This window comes from Phyllostomus discolor, chromosome 2, assembly GCF_004126475.2.
Source record: "Phyllostomus discolor isolate MPI-MPIP mPhyDis1 chromosome 2, mPhyDis1.pri.v3, whole genome shotgun sequence".
Classification (NCBI taxonomy): Eukaryota; Metazoa; Chordata; class Mammalia; order Chiroptera; family Phyllostomidae; genus Phyllostomus; species Phyllostomus discolor.
In genome coordinates, this window is record NC_040904.2 from 22,029,834 (window position 1) to 22,051,708 (window position 21,875).

A 21,875-nucleotide genomic window follows, 5' to 3' on the forward strand; every position below is an offset into this window, starting at 1 on the left:
ATCACCGTTATATTTTTGGATCTCATAAAAGGAGAATGCTAATGATGCAGTTACACATAGAACATGCCCCATGTGCACACGCTTTAGAAACTAACTACCTGTCCTCAGGGAAAATGAGTTGCTTGAGAGTAAAATGGTATGTGTGACCAGGGAGAGAATAATAAACACATGTGTAACAAAGTCAAGAATAAAATGTACAGGCTTATAGTCTGCCTGATAGTGTTTTTGAATTCATGGGATTACTAAGGTGCTGACATTTAATTTTTTCTGGATTTTGTTTTTTAATTTACACTGGTACTTGTGTACTGTATTGGGTAATCGTGTGCAAAATGCATGTTGTAACTTCACAGGCTGAAAATTGATGATGCTCCAAAGTCTTTTTAAAAAAATATGGGCCAGTGCCTGGTGTTTTTTCCTCTTTCTTGTTAATAATTATTAAGGTTTCAGAATAAGTTGGCTGTTCTAATGTGGTATTTCTAGAAATCTGCAGTAGGATACTTAGTTTCCTAGAAAAACTGATTTTCTATATTATAAACATATTGAAAGACAACTAAATCCACTGATTAAGAGTATTTATTTTTTAATGAGTCAGGCCTACAACCCAACTGCTTCAGTTCTTGAGATCAGTTGTTTCCAAATGCCAGTCTTAGATTGGTGCTGAACTCGCCATGTAAGAATCACCAGCAAATTTCATTAAAAATACAGATTTTTGGCCTCACTCTGTGTGGAAGATTCTTATTCAGGTTTAGAATTGGAAACCAATTATTTATATTTGCAAAGAGATTTCCAGATGACTCTTGTTTGTAGCTAGATTTGGGAACCTCTGACTTAGAAGATACTAGAAAACAATGAAAGAGCTGTGATCTCACACAGGGTACATCCTTTCCTGGTTAATTTACTGCACATCTCAGAAAAGGACACTAAGAAATATCTTGCTATTGTACATGCCCACAGTTCTTAATTTCCCAAGCTTAGTGAGAATTACAACTAAAAAAGCAAATGCACATTTGCATTAGCTGGGACAGTTAAAAAGGATTTAAAAATACCAAAACCTTAGGTGGAAAACAAATTTATCATGAAGTTAAAAGCTGAGAGCCACTCTGAAGCACAGACTACTGTTAAGTTCTGGCTACGGTTGGAAGTTGTCACATTGTGAACGGGGAGGGGAAGCCAACTTGCAGTCAGAAAGCATTTCCAGGTAAGTGTGTGGTCTAAAGAGACCTTAGAAGAAAGACTCCCGAATCTTCAAGGCACCATTGTATTCATTGGGATTTCTCTTCTTGTTCTAAACAATATTTGTGTTTACACCTAATTTTCTATTCATGATTCTTATACTTTAAAAAAGATATATCTACACCTAATTTTCTATTCATGATTCTTATACTTTCAAAAAGATATATCCTTAAAGAATACAAAATTCAAGTCCCACACAATCTGTATGCACACTTGTTTCAAGGGTCACTATTAAGAAATCACAGCAGGAATATGAGGCTTACTTAGGGACAACACTGGAGAAGCATTAGACATGAGATCACACTTGATAATCTTTGAAGAATCCTCGGAGAGGGACTTGAATAGACAGAGGGTAAAGTTCTGGTGGAAGGAAAAAAATGCCATATTTAAAGAAAGAGTATTAATAATTCAAAAAACTGGAGCAAAGAGTTCAGGAGGAGGTTGAAGAGAATGGGATTACATCAAACTAAAAAGTTCATGAACAGCAATGGCAGCCATGAGAAAACAAAAAACAAAAAATGAAGAGACAACTTACTAAATAGGAGAATATATTTGCCAATGATACATCTGATAAGGGGTTAGTATTTAAAATTTATAAAAACTGCCCTGGCTGGCATAGCTCAGTGGATTGAGCATGAGCTGGGAACCAGAGTGCCCCAGGTTCGATTCCCAGCCAGGGTACATTCTTCGGTTGCAGGCCATAACCCCCAGCAACCGCACATTGATGTTTCTCTCTCTCTCTCTCTCCCTCTCTCTCTCTCTCTCTCTCTCCCTCTCTCTCCCCCCTCCCTTCCCTCCCTAAAAATAAATAAATAAATTCTTTTAAAAAATTATAAAAAAAAACAAAACTTAACTGAAAGAACCCCAAACAATTCAATTAAAAAATGGGCAGTGGATCTAAACAGACACTTCTCTGAAAAGGAAATACGAAAGGTCAATAGACATATGAAAAGATGCTCAATGTCACTAATTGTCAAAGAAATGCAAATTAAAACCACAATAAGGTATCACCTCACACCTGTCAGAATGGTTATCATCATTAAATCAACAAATGACACGTTTTGGTGAGGATGTGGCAAAAAGAGAACCCTAGTGTACTGTTGGTGGGAATTCAGATTGGGGCAACCACTATAGAAAACATAGCGGAGTTTCCTCAAAAGATTCAAAATAGATCATGACCATAAAAAAGAATGAACTCTTACCATTTATGACAACATGGATCGACCTAGAGGGTATTATGCTAAGTGAAATAAGTCAGCCAAAGAAAGACAGAAAAACCATAATGATTTCACTCATATGTGGAAGCTAAAGAACAATATAAAAGAACACTCAAAACTGTGACAGACTCATAGATACAGAGAGAGAACTTGTGGTTGCCAGAGGGTAGGGAGAAGCTTGGGGCACTGGGTGGAAGAGGTGAAGGGACTAAGAACAAATTGGTAGCTACAAATTAGTCACACATAAGTAAGCGTAAAGCTTAGGAAATATAGTCAATAATACTATGATAACTATGTGTGGTGCTAGTTAGGGTACCGGAAATATTGTGGGAAACCCCATGTAATAAGCATATGATTATCTAACCACTAAGCTCTCCATCCACCCGAAACCAATGCATAATACAAAAAAGAAGTTGAAGAAAGATGAAGCCACAGAAGCCAGTCACTTAAATCACATTGAAGATTTTCAACTTTTTCCTGAATGAGAAGAGAACCACCAAAATATTTCAAACATGGTGTTGACATGACAAAAAGTACATCTTTGTAAATTTATTCTGGGCAGTAGAACAGATTGGAGAAGTTCAAACCTGGAGGCAGGAGGACCAGCAAAGAGGCCGTTGAGAGGGAACGTTGATTTAAGTGAGAGGGAAAACAATGGCTATGGTGAGACGTGGGGACAGGAAGACATATTTCAGATGTAGGAGCTGGTGACTGATTTGATGTTGAGTGATGTTGGAGAAAGTCAAGGATGTCGACCAAGTACTTGGCTTGGGCAACTGCATGGGTGATGGTGCTATTATCCCCAGAGAGATGGAACACAGAGGAGAAACAGCTTTGGAGGGATGGGATCAGAAGAAGATCAAGGGTTCAGTGCTGGAAAGCTAAAATTGAGGTGCCTGTTGCTTGTCCAACTGGAGAAATTCAGCAAGAGGTTGGATATCAGAGCCTGGTGCTCAGGGGACATTGGACCTAAACTATATATTTAGGTATATATTTGAGATGGAATTGAGTCAGGAGAGTGCAAAATGAGAAGTGGACCCCAAAGAACATAAACACTTAAGGAATGGGCAGAGATACAGTAGATCATAAAGGAGCCCGGAAGGATGAGTCAAAAGAGGTGAAAAAATACTAAGAAATGTAAAAGGTAATGGAAACCAAGGAAAGCATAGAAGCAAGATACAAGAGTTTCATGTGCTACTGAGATGTCAAGTACGATAAAGACTGAAAAGTTCATTGATCCCTGGAGAGGCTGGGAATACCAGAGTCAATGCAAAGATGCACGTGTATGCCATCTCCTCTTAGATGCCAGCACAGGGACAAGTGGCTGATGAAAGCCATGCGGAGAAGCCCTTGGGAAATTTTAAAAGAGGCCCATGATGTTTTAAAAGAAGCCTGTGAGCCTTCATCACTGATTGCCAGATATTTTGATCAAACAGCCTGGGATTTTTCCAGTTTATAAGATTCTTTATTGTCATATGTGTTTATATTTGTCAGAATCAATAATCAGGTTTCTTGTTGCTATTCAAAGAAACATGGTCACTGAATATTGTAGAAATAGACGTGCTGAGAACAAAAGATACAGTTCATGCTGCATTCTGCCTTCTTGCATATCAAAGGCTACAGAGAATGTACATGGCTTGGCTCTGGAATTCTTTATCCTTTTCTGCTTCTCTCTGGACTCTCTGTTTTAGGCATCTGCACTGAACTCTTCTGCACCAGTTTGATGTGTGAGATTTCAGGTAGCAATAAGACTCCATGAAGAGAAGTAGATGTTTATTCATTGCTACATACTTAGTGCCTAAGAGTGTTTGGCATTTAGTAGTCCCTTAATAAATACTTATCAAATGAATAAATGAAAAGGGAAGAAGCAACTTTATATATTTTATAGAAGAGTGGGAAAAACTGCTATTGAAAATAACATTGGGGGTGATTAGAGTTGTTTGACCAGTTTAAAAAATACTAGCTCTTTGAGAGCTTATCCATGTGGCTAAAGTAGCTCCCACAAGTCTTAACGCTCTGGAAGGGTCCCCAAATGGCCAGTGATTGGGGGTGAGGGCTTTAGTTCCCCAGGACACCCATGAACGAAGGGTGTTCCAGACTCAAACGAGGTTTGGTCAAAATGCACAAAAGTGGATATCCTAGTATTTTTAATAACAAAGGAGAGGCACACTGACATGTCAAATTTGGTTGGATTAGTGTATATAGCCTAGGAGGCATGCTTTAGTAGATGAAACAATTCTTGGCAAATCTTAGGAAGCTAGGAAAGGTGGAAAAGCAGTTAACTGTTGACTTATCTCTTACTTTTATGATACCATCATTGGAAACGCAGAAAAAGCTCTTGGAATGGGCTGAGCAAGTTCACTGGCATTTCCAGCAAACCAACCAACATTTCTAACAGAATACTGTTGCGACGGCACTTAATGGACTTGTTCACTCTGGCTAGCCTTCCACGTCTTACAGGGTGGCTACAGTTTCAGCAGAGAGAAGTACTTAGAACTGGCTATACAACAGCTTTGGGCAGATAGATGTTTGTTCCTAGGAATTCTAATACCCTCTGCTCCTTAGGAAATACTCAATATGAAATTTTAATCCAAGTGTCCACCCAAGAGTCACTTTTTAACATTGTTTCCTGCCTTTAACATCTGTGTTTACATGCAATTTTATTTGTGTTGTATAGGAAACATTACCTTAAAAATTAATAAATGGTTTGAGAACATTTTGTCTTCAATTGTTCCATGCCAAAATATTACATTGTGTAAATATTATATTTTTTTCATATGACTTTCATCTTTTTAAGAAGTTTTTTTCTCTCCATGGAGCTCAGTTCAGCACCACCATCAGTGCTCCCTACATGGCATCTTTATAATTATCAAATCTGCACAAATTTCTGCTGAAAACACCTTTAGGCTATTTTGTCAACTTGAAACTAGGACATTATTTTCACCAGAGGGAGGACTAGCTGTGTAAGAACATTAATTTTTAACATGCTATATGGATCCTAGTACCAAAAATTATCATCACTCTTATTATATATTCTCATAGCTCATAATCCATAGTGGCAGTCTAAACAAAAATTACAGAAATTGGGTGTATGTTTATAATCCTGATTATGAAAAGTATGAAGTTACTTCCTGCTTTTACAATTTGCTTCTCAATTATTCAAACCTCTAACTATTGGAAGAGGCATTTCTTACGATATCCGTCTCATTGTCTGTAAAAAAGTCATCTAGTCTGGCCTCCAGTTTTCTTAAAGAGACTCATATCTTCTGCTGCAATCAAAACTTCTAAAAATGTATCCATGATAGTGTTATGTTTTCACAAATCAATTCTCTCTCTTTGAGATCTTCTTCCTTATATACATTATACATGTCAGGATGGAACAATGTGTCTGAAGAGATTAGTTATTAGGATTAAATTCAAAGCTCTACCATGAAGTAACACAAACAATGTTTAACTGAGTATGTGTGTTTATATTGTATGTAGGTGACGTCATAAATTTTCTCAATTGTTAATACTAAACAAATGTTATTTTGAAGGAATGGATGGCAAATTCACATAATGTGTGCACATGTTTCATGGTTTGTCTTGGGGAAGCTGGAGGCAAGGAGCAATATATACTTTACAAAGTTTCCCTGTTTTATTAGAGTTTTATCTAATACACAAGGCAACAAGGCTATGGTAACAAAAAAAGAAAGAAGAGACATGCATAAGGCTCCCTTTCTTGAAATACTCCTAAGAGGCTGTTCAGCTGAGTGGCTAGGCAGTTGGGCTGGGGCTCACATCTTGGCTGCACCACCTTAGATACAGATGACATTAGGGAACTTCTCTGTGCGTCAGTTTCCTCAATGTAATGTAAGGGCAACAACAGTGCTCACTTCACAGGGTTATTTTGAGAATTAAATGAAATAAGGTGAGAAGTAAGCAAAACAGATATGCAAAGTATTTAGAAGAGTGTCTGTCTTAAGAAATGTTAACTGTTATTGTAAGCTTTAAGCATTGATAGTCCTGAATTTTTTTTTAAAAATCCAATGAAGATAACAATCAGTGAAATACATAGGGTAGAAGTAGGTAGGAAATTGTGGCAGCTATTTAGAAAGTAAAAAGATGTGAATTGGCAATGGAACACAATTGTAAAGTGAGTGTGAGTAATGTGCTGTATCATCATTGATGAATATTTGACAATATGTTTTTAATAGACTGTGCATGCATTTTTTCTTTAGAGTAGGTTTCTCCGTGTGAAAGAATACAGTGCTGAATATAGTGGGCAAAAGGCTATTTCAAAAGTAATTATTATAATGTAAGTCCATTCATGGTTTTAAAGTAACAAATGTAATTTCTTGGTAACTCTTTAAAAAAAACTACTAATCGTTTGCAAATATTGAAGAACACTGTGTTTATGTTGCTTCACAGGTCTATACTTAAGAAACTTAATGCTAAATCTATTTCAACTTCAAGCCAAACACTGGTTTCAACTCTCCCACTGCTGTACTGCAAACTGAACTTTCATACAGAACTGACATCAAACATGAGGGCAAACGCAGTTTTTGAACAAGACTGAAGTATTCAAAAGAAAGAGATTTTAAGTAAAGGATTTTTTTTAAATTTGTAAAGCATATCAGGGTAAGCCCACGTGGGCAGTGTGTCCTGGGCCAGAACACCTTAGTGCTCTGCTCTGCAATTATTTTTTATTTTCACAAACAGATTTATCAGAGTACAATCTACATGCTGCTGAACTCACATGCTGTAAGTGTATACAGTGCAATGACTTCCGGTGAATGCAGAGTTGTGCAGCCAATGCCACAATCCAGTTTCAGAACATTTTGTCATCTCCTTCACCCCCCCAAAAAACACATTTTCTCATGCTCATTTTCAGTTAGTGCCTGCTCTGGCTCCCACCCCTGGAAAACCACTGATCTCCTTTCTGTCTGTGTAGACTTGAATCTTATTAACATTCCACATAAATGGAACCATGTTTAATATGGCTTCTGTCACTTTCCACATTTTTGCAGTTTTTACATGTGGTAATATGTTTTGGTAGTTCATTCCTTTGTATTGCTGAGTAGCATCACATTGTATGGGTACAGCACCACATCTTTTATTCATTCTCTGCTTTTTGTACTGTTTGCTGATTTGTTTATTTTTTGTTTTTGTTTTTGTGTTTTTTGCCACTATGAATAGTGCTTCAAGAACATGTGTTTCCATTTCTCTTGGGTATAGTCCTAGAGGTGGAATTGCTGGGCTATATAACTTGATGTTTAACACTTTCGGAAACCACCAAACTCTCTTTCAAAGGGGTATATAATTTTACATTCTACCAGCAATGTTCCAGTTTCTTTGCATCCCTGCCCACACTTATTAATGTCTATCCTCTTGATTGCAGCCATTGCAGTGGGTGTGTATGGTGTCTTACTGTGATTTTAATTTGAATTTGTCTAATGATATTGAGCATATTTTCATGTGCTTTTTTTCCATGCCAGCAAAATAGGGTTTTATCGTTTGAATCACCATTATTTTCAAGTTAATTCAGTTCAGTTGGTCTTCAAGTTTTTTTATAACCAGTTATTATTCTGAAATGTTCTCTGCCATACCAGAAATGTTTAATTGCTGTAAGATATTTAATACAAAGTCATTATATTTGGTGGGGTGGGGTAAGGAACTAAGAGATAAAACAGAATTTGCAATGTATAAGAACTTACTAAGATCTAATTGGAGAAATAAAGATAATGATTTGAAGCCCATTTATGCAAGGGCAGGGAAGTCATATGTTGTTAAGTTATAGCATTTGAAATTATATTTAGTGAGATACACTATTTTTATTAAAAGATGTGATTAATTCCTAGCACAAATTTCTTAGGAATATGCATTTGTCTTTACAAGGGAGTAAGGAGAAATATTATTCTCAATTTAAATGAATCAAATTAATGCCATAATTGCTTATTTTGCTGCCCAGCTACTTCTATCATACGGTGAACAATAAGAAATCTTCCAACGCAGGTAATTCTGCTGAAGGCAAGAAAACTTTTTTCAAGATTGGGAGTTACATGTTTGTTTCCTTGTCAGTTTTCAAGTTCCCATATAACTTAGGCATTTTGCGAGAGACTAGGAAAATGTTAGAAACGGAGCCTCTGAAAAGCCCGACAGGAAGGAGAAGGGAGCGGAGCAGCTGAGTCTCAGCACGGTTTGGCTCCACTTGGGTGAGACTGAGACAACGTACTGGGCAATAGCGTTTCAGGCACTGTGAAGGCCCCGCCGCATCAGGATGAGGCCTTCTTCATTCAGGACCGGGGACCAGAGGCAGCAGAGCTCAGCAGGGGTGGGTGGAGCAGGAAATACCCAGAAATCCAGAGAGGCTGCCCTTTGGTATGTATAGGAGAGCTGTCCCTAGAAGCCGAGACACCGCACCTATCTGGCTCCTAGGTCCCTTTGCCAAAATCGTTTTTGCACAAAGCCAATTTCTTAAAAGGTCAATTTGTCATATGACTTTTTGATCTCATTTACCATTTATAAAAACCTCACACAAGAGAAATAGTCCTCTTGAATATATTCAATTAATATCTTTTACAACTTAGTAAATGCTGAGGGTCATAAGGTTCATTAAGTTCAGTAGTAGATTCATTATAAGAGTATTCATATTTAATATATTCAAGAAGAATATATTCTTGATACTATTTGGGTAAAACATATTTTTAAATATATCCTCAATAACAATATATCCAAACTCATTTAATATATTTTTTAAATGTTTCTTAAAACAAATTGTTGTTATGTTGGTACCTTTATTAAATTCAGTGAATGAATAATTCAGAAAATGGCCCCTTCAGGAAACTGACGTTTGGTGAATTGCCCTGTCTTCTATGTGGACTCTCTAACTGGGTGGCAGGATTAGGCCTGAGATGGGGGTGTTAAGATCTAGAAAGAGTAGAACATGTAATTTAGATCGTAGTGAGGGCAACCCAGGACACGGTGTCTGTGCCCGGGAGCTGGTGCCAGCCTGCAGAGAAAGAGATGCTATAATAAGCCTGAATGAATGGAGACTTTGGACCTGAGGCTACTTATTTATAGCTTCCTAAAACCCAATTGCTCTGAAAATAAATAGTGCGGCTGGATCTGCAGAACATGAAATTAGTTGACTCAGCTGTAGGACAACTGAGGGAAGTGGAAACTCGGAAACCGGGCATGTGGCTGAAGAGGGCCACCTTTGCACGGTCTCCAACCACAGGCTATCACCACCTCTGCTCCTCTAAGTCATGGGGAGTTTCAAGACAGGAGACAATTCCAACAGGGTTTGGCTGAGGCTGTGAGTACCTGCTTTTATGCAGATTTCTTTTCTTAAAAAGGAGTGGCATTTTCAATTGTTATTTTTTTTCAGTCCATGCAGTGAATAGGGAGTTTAGTCCTGGGCACCCTGAAGGGTTGAAAACTGCTTGTTGACCAAGTATAGTTATCTTCCCCCAAATAGACATGTGGACTCTGGAAAGCTCTTGTCCATTCACTTAGGCTTTTTCTCATGACCAAGTTCTAACCAACACTCTGTGTGGCCAATTCCCCAGTACTCAAGTGTCCTGTAATCCACTGGCACATGCTTGAGAAACAGAGGTGCTACAGCTATACCTGATTGCTGGGGAGGAAAGACAATAAATGTATAATAAGAAATACCAACTGAGGCCATTATATAGGTTAGGCCATGGAAGCCTCAAAGTTGGGTTTATGAAACCAGCATAGAGAAAACCCTAATACTCTGGACAGAGAAGCTTTATGAAGTCAAATTCTGGGGCAGTGCAATGCATGAAAGAATTATAGATCATAGTATCTTAAGGCTGGAAAAGACCTAAGGGTTACTTGTTCCAAACTTTCCGTTTTCCTTGAATGTCTCATTTTTCAGGTGAGAAAACAAAGGCAAAGAGCCTGACCAGTGTCACAGAATCAGTCCCAGAGCCAGAGCTGGACTCCAAATTCTGCCCAACAGCAGGAAAATCATCCAAGGTTCTAGGGACTTACAGGTATAATTACTCCTGTGTGTCAGGGTAGAGCTAACCTACTTTAATGGTTGGAATTCCATCTTCAAAATGACTACGCTTTTTAGCTATAGCATAATTATAGAATAGTTAGGGCACTACTCCTGCACAGAAGAGGGGTGATATGTAAGTCATTTCTGACTCTTCTTCACCTTCTCTTCTACCAACTTCTCCAATGGGCTCCCCCCAAATAGACTTGTATATAATCTACAACCTCAAATGCATATTAGTGGTTTTGTTAGCATGGTTGTATGCATGCCTGTGTTTTGAGAAATAGTATATTTTAAAGGGTATAAATGTGTTTCTCAGAAGATGTAAGTTTATAGCGCATATCTGAGCTTATGGGTTGTACATGGGTCAGTTTGTGTCTGGAGACTTGAGGTTTAGAGGTTGTTAGGTAGGGAAGTTATTTACTGAAAAGAAACTTGAAGTATTCTTGCTACAAGGCAGGGAAAGGTTGATGACTTGGGAGGTTATTCCAGTCCCTGGGGACCTTTGGGAGATGGAAAATCCAGAGCAGGCATCCATGTTTTTTGTACTAGTGGTGAGTACTAAGAAACTTAAAACTCAGAAAAGGAACTCTTATTATAAGAATGACATGCTTGGGTACTAACTCATAAAATTTAAAAAATAAGCTATTTGTCCTCTGTAAAATTTCGATAAACCAATCACTGCCCTCTCTCAATGTCTGCCTAGTCCTCTCACAGCTACTGGGTGGAGTGGGTGGGGCAAGAAGAGAGGTAAAAGGGAACCCATGAGTCCGACACTGGGTAGAACCTCACCAGACAGCTCACCAGCTGCGTGACTTTAGGGCAGCCCCTATTCCTGTTCGTAGCCCATATGGGCTATGGGCCTTCATATGGACTATGACCTTAGGAACTGGTTGAGGGACAGACATAAATCTAAAGTTCTCCGATGTAGTAACATTCAAAAACTTCTGTAACTTTCTGACTTTTTGGTGCAGATAAGGAGGAATGACTAATGGCTCTTAACAAATATTAGTTGAATGAATACATGAATAAATACATATTTAATTAATAATAAATGAATAATATTTGAAAGAGACTTCATAGTTCTAGTTTGTTTCACCTTAATGCCCTAGGAGGTGAATATTTTTATTCCTTCTCAGTTGAGGAAACTGAGGGTCAAAAAGAGGTCAAACAATAGTCACAGATCAGTAGAAAGTGCCAGCTGTGGAGCACCTGGCTCTGCCTCCGGAGGCCCACAGTTACAACTTACATGCCTGCAAAGAGGTAGACACTGTGTCTGCAGACCCAAGAATACCTGTATGTTTGCAACCATACAGACCCAGCCTGACCAGTTCCCACCAAAAAGATACAGACAAGACCTCAAGGAAATCCTCAGGGGAGGGAGGAGGGGGTGCTGTTTCAGGATGGGACTGCTGATCGCAGGAAGAGGGCTGTTTGTGCAGACGTTTTAAAAGAGATCAGAATTCCACAGTTGAGCCTGCATTCATCTCTCTGACTGCACAGGGAGGTGCTTTGTAGTGTAAACCAACTCCTTAAGGCAACATTCATCCGGTCCTCAGGAGAGACCATCTATCACCCCTAGAGTCCACCTACAGCTGGCCTTGGAGAAACTGTGCGTTCTGTGTGGGCAAAAGATCCCTGTGAAAGATGTTGCTGAAGAAATCACAGGACTGGGAACAAAAAAAGAGACACAGCCAACGCACATTTAATCTTCATGGAACTAACACTAAGATTTGTCATCTAAAATATTAATTTGTAATTGTTCTTGCAAAGGCAATTCTATAATTAATTAGGAATGCCTGAATAGTAAATATCTTATTTTGTTTCGTAATTAATTGATTAACTGTTTTTTTAAGGGAGAGGGCAAGGAGGGAAAAAGAAAAGGAGAGAAACACCAACATGAGAGAGAAACATTGATCAGTTGCCTCTCACATGAGCCCTGAACAGGAACCAAACCCACAGCCTAGGCATGTGCTCTGACTGGGAATCCAACAGGCAATCTTTCGCTTGTGACCTGTTGCCCAATGAGGCCACACTGGTCAGGGTGAGAGTCAATATTTTTAAAATATTATAACAATTTATATATTTTCCTCCTGTTCACCTGGGATAAATTCACTTTTTTCTTTCAGAAGAAGGATTGAAATATACTTTTCTCTTTCTCCCTTTAAAAGAAATACCCAACAGAACCCCAGGATTATGCATACTCAGAACCTTAGCATTAAAATGCTACATTTTTAAGTATAACTGAATATATATAAACAATACCATTGAGCGCAGGCTGCGAACCAAAGTGTCCCAGGTTCCATTCCCAGCCAGGGTACACGCCTGGGTTGCAGGCCATAACCCCCAGCAACCGCACATTGATGTTTCTCTCTCTCTCTCTCTCTCTCTCTCTCTCTCTCTCTCTCTATCTCCCTCCCTTCCCTCTCTAAAAATAAATAAATAAAATCTTAAAAAAATACCTATCACTTCGATTTTTGAACAGAAATTTTATACCCAGATGAAATATGCACAGTCCCTGGACTCCCCATGCCTCTGCGTGCGGGAGCATGCTCTCCGCCCCCCTCCCTTCTGCAGGGCGAACTGCTGCAGACAGCACAGTATGTCTTTGTTCTTTCGCTTTCGTCTTACTCATGAATGCATAAGACTATTAACCAGCATTCGTATTGGAACTGTATCTATTTGCCAGCTGCAACTGTAGGTTGGCTAGGAATTTAAGAATTTGGCAAAATCAATAAAAGCATTCTGTGAGAATCAAGTGGCTATATGGCATTTACAATAAAAAGTAATGTCTATTTTAATATTTTTTGTAAGTTGTGTGCTACATATCTTTTATATCAGTAAAATTTATAATAAACTTATGTAGTTTTATCTACCTACATAAAATCCTAGGCATATATGCACACCAGTGGAATGTTAGTCTCACTTCATTTCACTTGTTTCTCAAAGCAAGTGAAAACATCTTCCATGACTGTCTAGAGGGAAGTTTAGATTAAGCAATATATGTAAAAGTTCTTTATACATGGCTAACTGCTACACAAATAACAGTTGCAATAATGATTAAAGCACTTTCTTCCTTCTGACTCAGACATTTTCAAAGGCTTTAAAAGGAAAGGATGTTTACTCTTTGAAATAAAGACTCATTGGGAAAGTAAGTTGTTTTGTGGGGCTAGTAGAGTTGTGTCGATTTCATCAATCTCTGATATTTTTCTTGCTCATTTGTGTGGCCTTTTATCCTAAACTAAAAAAGAGATCATTTAGAATGGTTATTTCTATTTGTATCTGAATTGAAACCATTATGTTTTCCAAATATACACAGCTGAGAATGGGAAGCTTTGAGTGTAATTTTTCCAAAAAACAAAAGGCACCATTGAAACATCATGGGAAAATGAGGTAAGCAGATTATAATTACTAAAATTGAAATTTGGCTGGAATGACAAGTTCAAAAGCCCAACTATTTCCGTATATGCTTTTGGGTCTTAAATACTTAAAAGTGGCCATTACTCATCAGCGTAGGAACTGACTCAGAGGAAGCAATAGCATTTGTTCAGTGATGCCCACAGTTATTACCAGTTGATTGAGTTGGCAGGCAGAGGAATGGATCAAGTCACCCCTGCGTAGTTTTCACTATTTATTCAGATTAAAGTATAAAATGATGTCTCATCTCTTTCATAGAGCTCGACAGTACTCCAGTAAAAAATAAAAGGTGGAGGAAGAGATCTAATTATAATTGGGGCAATATTTCTTATTACTTTACCATTTTTGTTTATGAATTATAGATTAGTAGTGCTTAACCAAGGTTTCTCATTGAGATCATTGATTCAGAAGGTGTCAAACACTAGAGACAACCAGCTGAGACCCTCCTGGGGTTGGTCTGGAGTAGGGTCTGGGTATCTCTTGGTATCTCTTCCAAGCACTTCATGTAATTATTAAATTCAGAAGGGTTGAGAACAACTAGCTGGATTTAGGATATTTCCCTTTATAAGATACTCCTCCAAGTATCTGGCTGATTAAACATATGTCAAAGCTTGTATCCATAATGTGAATATCTTGTCAAAGATTCAGGCAACAATGATTTTTTTCTCACCTTTGTACAAAACTATACTTCTCATCTAAATGTAGAGCTTAAGCAACACTGAAAAGTGAATAAATGCTATTATAAGTTTAATATTTTAAAGATAAGAAAAATCAGTTAGAACTTATCTTTCACCACAGTTGTTTAAAATTGTCAGTCATCTAGTGTAATAAGTTTCACCTTTACTCTTGGACTAGTCTTGGTCTCCTCCTTTCTAATTACTCTGAATTTTATCTTGGGCCAGAATCCTTTCTAGAATTTAACTCTCTACATGGGACTCAAAATTCTTGTAGAGTGTTTTCAGAATTGTTGGCTGCTTTCTTCTGGCTCAGAGATAGATGGTCCATTTACCCAGGTATGATGGTTGGAAGTGTTTGGCCTGAGGTACCATTGTGGCACTATTAAGAAATTCTTGCCATCCGACACCTGAGTTCTTTTTACCAGACAGCAGAAAAACAACTATAACAAATACCTAAGTCACCTCCACACTCCAGGCTGAAATACAATTGCTTTCACTGACATTTGTTCATTAATTCAACAGTATATTAGAGTCCCCACTATGTGACATACGTATCTAAAGTTTTCTCTGCTTGGTTCTGTATTTTAATATTGTGTACATGGGCAAATGGTTTTATATGTTTGAAATCATTTACATTACAATGTTGAATTCTCATAGCAGTCCTATTAGCTTACTAAGGGCCAGCGAGGTTACATTACTTGACTTAGATGATATTTCATGTGATGGGTAGTGGTTGTGCCCCAAGGGCAGTCTAGGGGGGGGTCTTCAGATCCTCCCCAGTGCTTTTCATTGGTGCTCCCAAAGTCACTCGAATCTGCTTTTTAATGGAAACCAGTGAGTTCAGCACCACTTTAAGATAAGTCCTCTAGATGTCCCCTCTACAAGATTGTCATCCCAATGCCCCCATACAAAAACCTCGGAGACTCCCCTGGGGACACAGTCCTATATTCTATTGAATTAGGTGACATTATTTCTGAGTGATTCCTGTCACATTTTTACTGCAATTAGTCAGAAGGTGTACAACCACCTTCCTAAGATCATGAAATTAAGTTAAATTCAGGTGATAAGTTCTTTGTAAGTAAGTTTAAATATCTTTGAGAGAAATTTCAAGATATTGAATTGAGTAGACTCAGAGAAATGAATCTATATTGTCTGTTTATCTTCCTTCTTTTTTATTATAATATTGTAGAGATGAAGGAATTATACAAAGAAGATAGACTTTGAAGCCTGACAGATCTTTTACGGGATGTGTTCTCTTTTTATTTTGCATGGCTAAATTCCGTTTGCTCTTCAGTATCAATTTAAATACCTGGTACTCTGCAAAGCCTTTACTAGGTTTCCAGTTGGACACACATAATACCCTCTACTTATTACATACTCATTTATTTATTTTTCTTTTCTATGTTATGAATTAAATCTATATGACAACATGTTTGCTCTTTTAAAAAATATTATATTTATTTATTTTTAAAGAGGGAAGGGAGGCAGAAAGAGAGAGAGAGAAACATCAATGTGCGATTGCTGGGGGTCATGGCCTGCAACCCAGGCATGTACTCTGACTGGGAATCAAACCTGCGACACTGGTTCGCAGCCCGCACTCAATCCACTGAGCTACACCAGCCAGGGCCCATGTTTGCTTTTTAACTGCTCTATCTACCACCAGCACCAAGCACAGCACCTGGCACCTAGCATAGACTGAAAATAAATAGTGAGTAAGTGACTAAGAGTCTCAAATGCAATGTGTGTATTATACAATGTACACTGAAATAAGCATCTGATATGCATTATCTTATCTAATCTTCACAATACCAGCTTTATTATTTCCCCATATTATCAATGAGAATACAAGGATACAAAAAAGTGGAGGCGAGACTGAGCTCTGGCCTGCCTGTTTCCAAAACTCAAGCTCTAATTGCAACATGCCAGAAGAGACTAGAATGAAAATACATCATAATCTATTATTAACACAAAGGGTTTTAAATATCATTTTGCTCAGGGTAGTGTTTGCTCCCAATATACAGACATTGGTAAGATACTTACTGGATTTTGACACTACAATACTATAGGAATTTTGCTGTTTCACAGGATGATAAATGTGTTTGAGTCCTGGTTTTACCACTTATAGCTGTATGATTCATGGGAGGAAAGAGGAAAAACTTGAAAAAAAGACAGATATGAGTGCCAAAGCTATAATCCTGACTATATAGTTGTAAGTGATGAGGTTAAGGGAAAAAAAATATTGTATCCTGTAATTCAGTATAGGTCAGGTCAGGCTCAACGGGGATCTATAGAACAAATGACTCATTGCCAAAGACAGAATCACTGGTATTAGGAAGGCTAACTTAAGATAATGATCTGTGGCTTATGGAAATAGTAAGGGCATCAAAGAGGGCCTTTGGAAATATCTTCAGATCAGATCAAAGAAAAGGACAGGCCCATGGCTTACAGCGAACACCGTGAAGTCAAGGGAGGATGCAGAAAAGCAGATATCCTCAGTCCTAATTTCCTTATGTGTCCTCTGTAAAAAGTTTGAGAATATATAAAAGTCTTATATAGCTCAACAGCAAACAGAAAATCCAATTAAAAACTGGACAGAGGACCTGAACAGAACTTCTCCCAAAAAGACATACAAATGGCCAACGGATAACTGTGAAGATGTTCAAGTTTATTAGCTATTAGGGAAACGCAGATCAAAACTACAAGGAGATGCTGCTTCACACCTGTCAGAATAGCTATTATCAACAGGACGGTTAATCAGTGTTGCACAGGTATTAAGTGTTGTAGAGAAAAAGGAACCTTTATTCACTGCTGATGGGAATGTAAACTGGTATACTCACTATAAAAAAGTATTGAGGTTCTTAAAAAAATTAAGAACAGAGTTACCATATAACTCAGTAACCTCTCTTCTGGGTATCTCCCCCCCGCCCAAATTTTAAAACATTTATTTGCAAAGGTATATGCACCCTATGTTCATTGCAGCATTATTTACAGTGACCAACACATGGAAACAAACAAAATGTTCTTCAGTATATGATTAGATAAAGAAAATGTGGTACATACATATAATGGAGTACTACTCAGCCACAAAAAAGATGAAATAGTGTTATTTGTGACAACATGGATGGATCTTGAGACTATCACACTAAGCAAAATAAGTTAGTTGGAAAAACTCAAGTACTATATGATTTCACCCATATGTGGGATATAAAACTGAAAGCAACAAATCAGACAAGAAAAACAAATAAAACTCATAGGATGGTGATTACTAGAGGGAAGGGAGTTGGGAGAAGCAGTAAAGGGCAAAGGGGGTCAAATATATGGTTGTGGAAGAAGATTTTACTTTGGATGGTGGGCACACAATGCAATATACAGATGATGTATCACAGAATTGTACACTTGAAACCTATATAACCTTATTAACCAATGTCACCCAATAAATCTAATAAAAATAAAGGAAATGCTTACAAGGGTAAAGGAAGTACAATTTAATTTAAAACAAGAAATAAGCCCTGGCTGGTGTAGCTCAGTGGATTGAGCACCGGTCTGCGAACCAAAGGGTCACTGGTTCAATTTCCAGTCAGGTTACATGCCTGGGTTTCAGGCCAGGTCCCCAGTAGGGGGTGCGTGAGAGGCAACCCCACATTGATGTTTCTCTCCCTCTCTTTCTCCCTCTCTTCCCCTCTCTCTAGAAAGAAAGAAAGAAAGAAAGAAAGAAAGAAAGAAAGAAAGAAAGAAAGAAAGAATTTTTAAAAAAGAAATAATAAGAGAGCACCTTGCTACTGCAAGAGAGTTCAAGATTTCTCTCTCAAAAGAGTTGCACTCCAGTAACAAGGACAAGTTGCTGTGTACACATCCCTGATGACCTCGAAGCTCCTGGGAAACAAAACACTGGAGATATACAAATATTTCTCATTTTCCAAGTGGAAAGAAGTAAAATCAATAAACTAGGCAAATGATATTTACATCTATTCCTGGAAAGGTTCTAAGATCCACTGATGAAAGTTTGAGAACCAAGAAAAAGAAGTTTTAAGATGATGACACAGTATGAGTTCACTAAGACCATGTCTAATGGTCTTAGTGAACCAATTCCTTTCTTCCTCATGGCTGCTGGCCTTACCACTCTAACTTCTGTAGTCTAAAAGCGCATTGTTTATGTTCTATGTGCTGCCCTCAGGGAACGTACGCCTTTTAAGACGTATCTTTGAAAGTCTACTTCCTGCACTTGGCTGTGAAGCCAGGGAGCTTATATTTTTATATCCATATTGTTTCTATGAATAATATGTATTGACTAAATAAACTAATTAACAGCAGATTAATTAAATGCATTAGAAGATTTTATTTTAGTATTTCATTAAAACATCTCATAATATCCTAATGATAACCATATTAACAAAAAGGAGGAAAATATATTGATTGCAAAGGCAACTAACAAGATTAATAACTATTGGAACAAAAATATTGAAGGTGCTTTTAAGTAAACCAAAATGAACAAGGGACTTGTTTCCAACTGCACAGCAGGCCTCTGTCTTTAGCCCTGTCTTGCTCCACACTTAAAATCAATGGTTAGATATAAATATGAAGGGTGACTTATTAAACCATGAATGATACAAATTTGGGAAGACAGTACACAAGTCAGGTCTTAGAATCAGCATCCAAAACCATTTTAAGTAACATTAGAAAAGGCTATCGAAAGAAATAGAAAAGTGGGCCAACCAGAACAAGAGAAAATGAATGGAGATATAATTAGGTCCAAAGAATAGATTACAGATGTACAAAATGGCTAAGCAGCAGCATGAACAAAAGGGCTTAAGGGTGATAGCTGATGTTAAACACACCAGCAGCACAATATGACTGCTGAATAAGTGAATGTGATCTTAAGATGCATACATGGGTGTTCAACCTTTTGGTGTCCCTGGGCCACACTGGAAGAAGAAGGGTTGCCTTAGGCCACACATTAAATACATTGTGGCATGTAATCACAAAAAAAAAAATCTCATAATGTTTTAAGCATATTTATGATTTTGTGTAGGGCTGCTTTCACAACCATCCTGGGCTGCATGGGGCCCATGGGCCATGGGTTAGACACCCCTGCAAGAGAAGTATAGCTCATAGAGTGAACGAGGAAAGACAACTTGAATATTTTGTTTGATTCTGGGTTTTATGTAATTAAAAAGCTATGGGCTACTATAAGTGAAGCTGAGGAAAGTAAGAATATTTAGTTAGCAGAGATGAGAAAGAATGTAAAGACCAGATAACCATATTCCATTAAGTTAACAGCAAGTAAAAGAGTAACAGAATGGTTCTGGATGGACCCAAAAGGCAGATGCAGGACATGATGGGGCTCATCAAAATCATCTGGTCAAACTTTATTTTTAGCTTTTTTAAAACTGTGAAATATTCAAGAGAGCATTAAGGACAGACATATAGTATAAGAAGCTATAATCACTGTAAGATGAGAAAGTAAACTATTGCCAACACCCCAGGGTACCCCATGTATGCTTTTTTGATTATTCTCTTTCTAAAAGCAAACACTATTCAGACTTCTGTGATAATCATCTCCAAGCTATTTTTAAATGGTTTTACCATTTTTCCATATATTCCTAAACCATTGAGTTTACTTGGTGTTATAGGTCATATAATGAATGCATTATTCCTAGCAGATATTTCTAAAATTATGTTTTTGATTCCAGAGTCCCTGTGCAAATGGACTTTGAGTTCGATTAAATCATGTAGGAAAGTGCTTCTCTTTCTAGCAAATCAATAGTATGGAAATCAAGCTCAAATTTAATTCCCAGATGTGAAAGTTCGGAGGAAAGAACAATTTTATATCAACAACACATGACAATTTCTATAAGATAAAAAGTATCTCTCATGATTCTAGGCAAGTCGGAATCTAAGAGAAAATGGGATGTGATTAATGTACAAATTCTTTCACTTTTATAGAAATTATGAAAACTTTCCCTGGCTGGTTTGGCTCAATGGATTGAGTGCCAGCCTGCAAGCCAGAGGGTTGCCAGTTTGATTCCCAGTCAGGGCACATGCCTGGGCTGTGGGCCAGGTCCCCAGTAGGGGGCCTGTGAGAGGCAACCACACATTGATGTTTCTCTTCTCTCCCTCCTGTCCCCTCTCTCTAAAAACAAATAAATAAAATCTTTTTAAAAATTATGAAAACTTTCTTTCATCCGTAAAGAAATGGAATATTCAGCAGGGTTTGCAAAGGCTCACTTGGGTGTATTCTGGAATAGATCATTATTTCAATGCTGAATAGTAGAGGGACTAGTTCTAGCACGATTAGCAGGCAAGATGTTTCTTATAGTTGCAGCAGGACTATCTTCCTCACCACTAATTTTATAAATATTCGCCTTTATATTAGAAAAAAGAAAACATCTCTTGGGGACTTGTGGAACACTTTTGGGATAAAGGAAAAATAAAACCTACAAATCAAATAATTTGAAACAAGTTCTGGGGGTCTGGTCTGAATTTAGACAGATTGCTTGACCTACAATGACCAAAGAGCCTATTTAACTCTGCCAATCCCTAAATACATAGATTTTTGAGTGAAAATGTAGAACTAATCTTTAGAAAATCAAAAGACAGCCTGAAATAAAATTTAGTATTGTGGAAATTAATTGAGGCAAGTGTAATTAGCCTCAGACTTGATTGAATTGAATAAGCAACTGATCATTTTTTTCATGCCTGTGACAATTGGTTTCACTTTAATTTCACACGAACAACAATCTTTACTGTACCTGACGAGGAGTTCTTTCTGATTTACTCCTACACCATTCCCAGTCTGAAAGGTCTGGTTTCTGACTCTCCTCATGAGAAAGTCTTCTTTCTGGCCCTTCCAAAAAGGTAGTTTCTTCATAGTGAATATCACCTTCTGATTTTTTAAAGAGCAGTGGATCAACACCCTTTTCATTGTGGGAGTCCTCTTGAGCCTCTGGACTATCAGTGTTGGTGCTCTTGTTAATGCCTTTTAACGTGGAGCTGTCCAGAGAGGGGGTGGTGCTGATTTCCACTTTTATGGCATTGAAGATATTATGAGTGCCTCTCTGAGAGTCTTTTGTAGTTTTGCACTCATAGTTCATGAGATTGTGATAGGATGTAGAATTTTCATCATCATCATAGTAATTTTCATGTGCTATTTTATAAATTCCATAAATTCGTTCAAATGATATATTGAATTCAAAGCCTCTTCTCTTGGCTAAGTAAAAACAAAACAAAACAAAATTCCATGGTTAAGGCAGTAGATATAAACAACAATTGAATATACATAGCAAGTAAAATTAGGGAAGTGTATGCAACCTCATTAATATGAATTTA

The 21,875-nt window shown here is 37.7% G+C and overlaps 1 protein-coding gene across 1 annotated transcript in view; it reads right to left on the bottom strand.

The window, feature by feature from the left end:
- The window catches only part of GPR149 (G protein-coupled receptor 149), a 45,337-nt gene that overhangs the window by 15,966 nt on the left and 7,496 nt on the right, over positions 1–21,875 (bottom strand). The window contains exon 3 of the mRNA XM_028505080.1: positions 21,299–21,756. Coding sequence (XP_028360881.1) covers positions 21,299–21,756 — 458 coding nt within the window. The remainder of the gene's footprint in view (positions 1–21,298; positions 21,757–21,875) is intronic.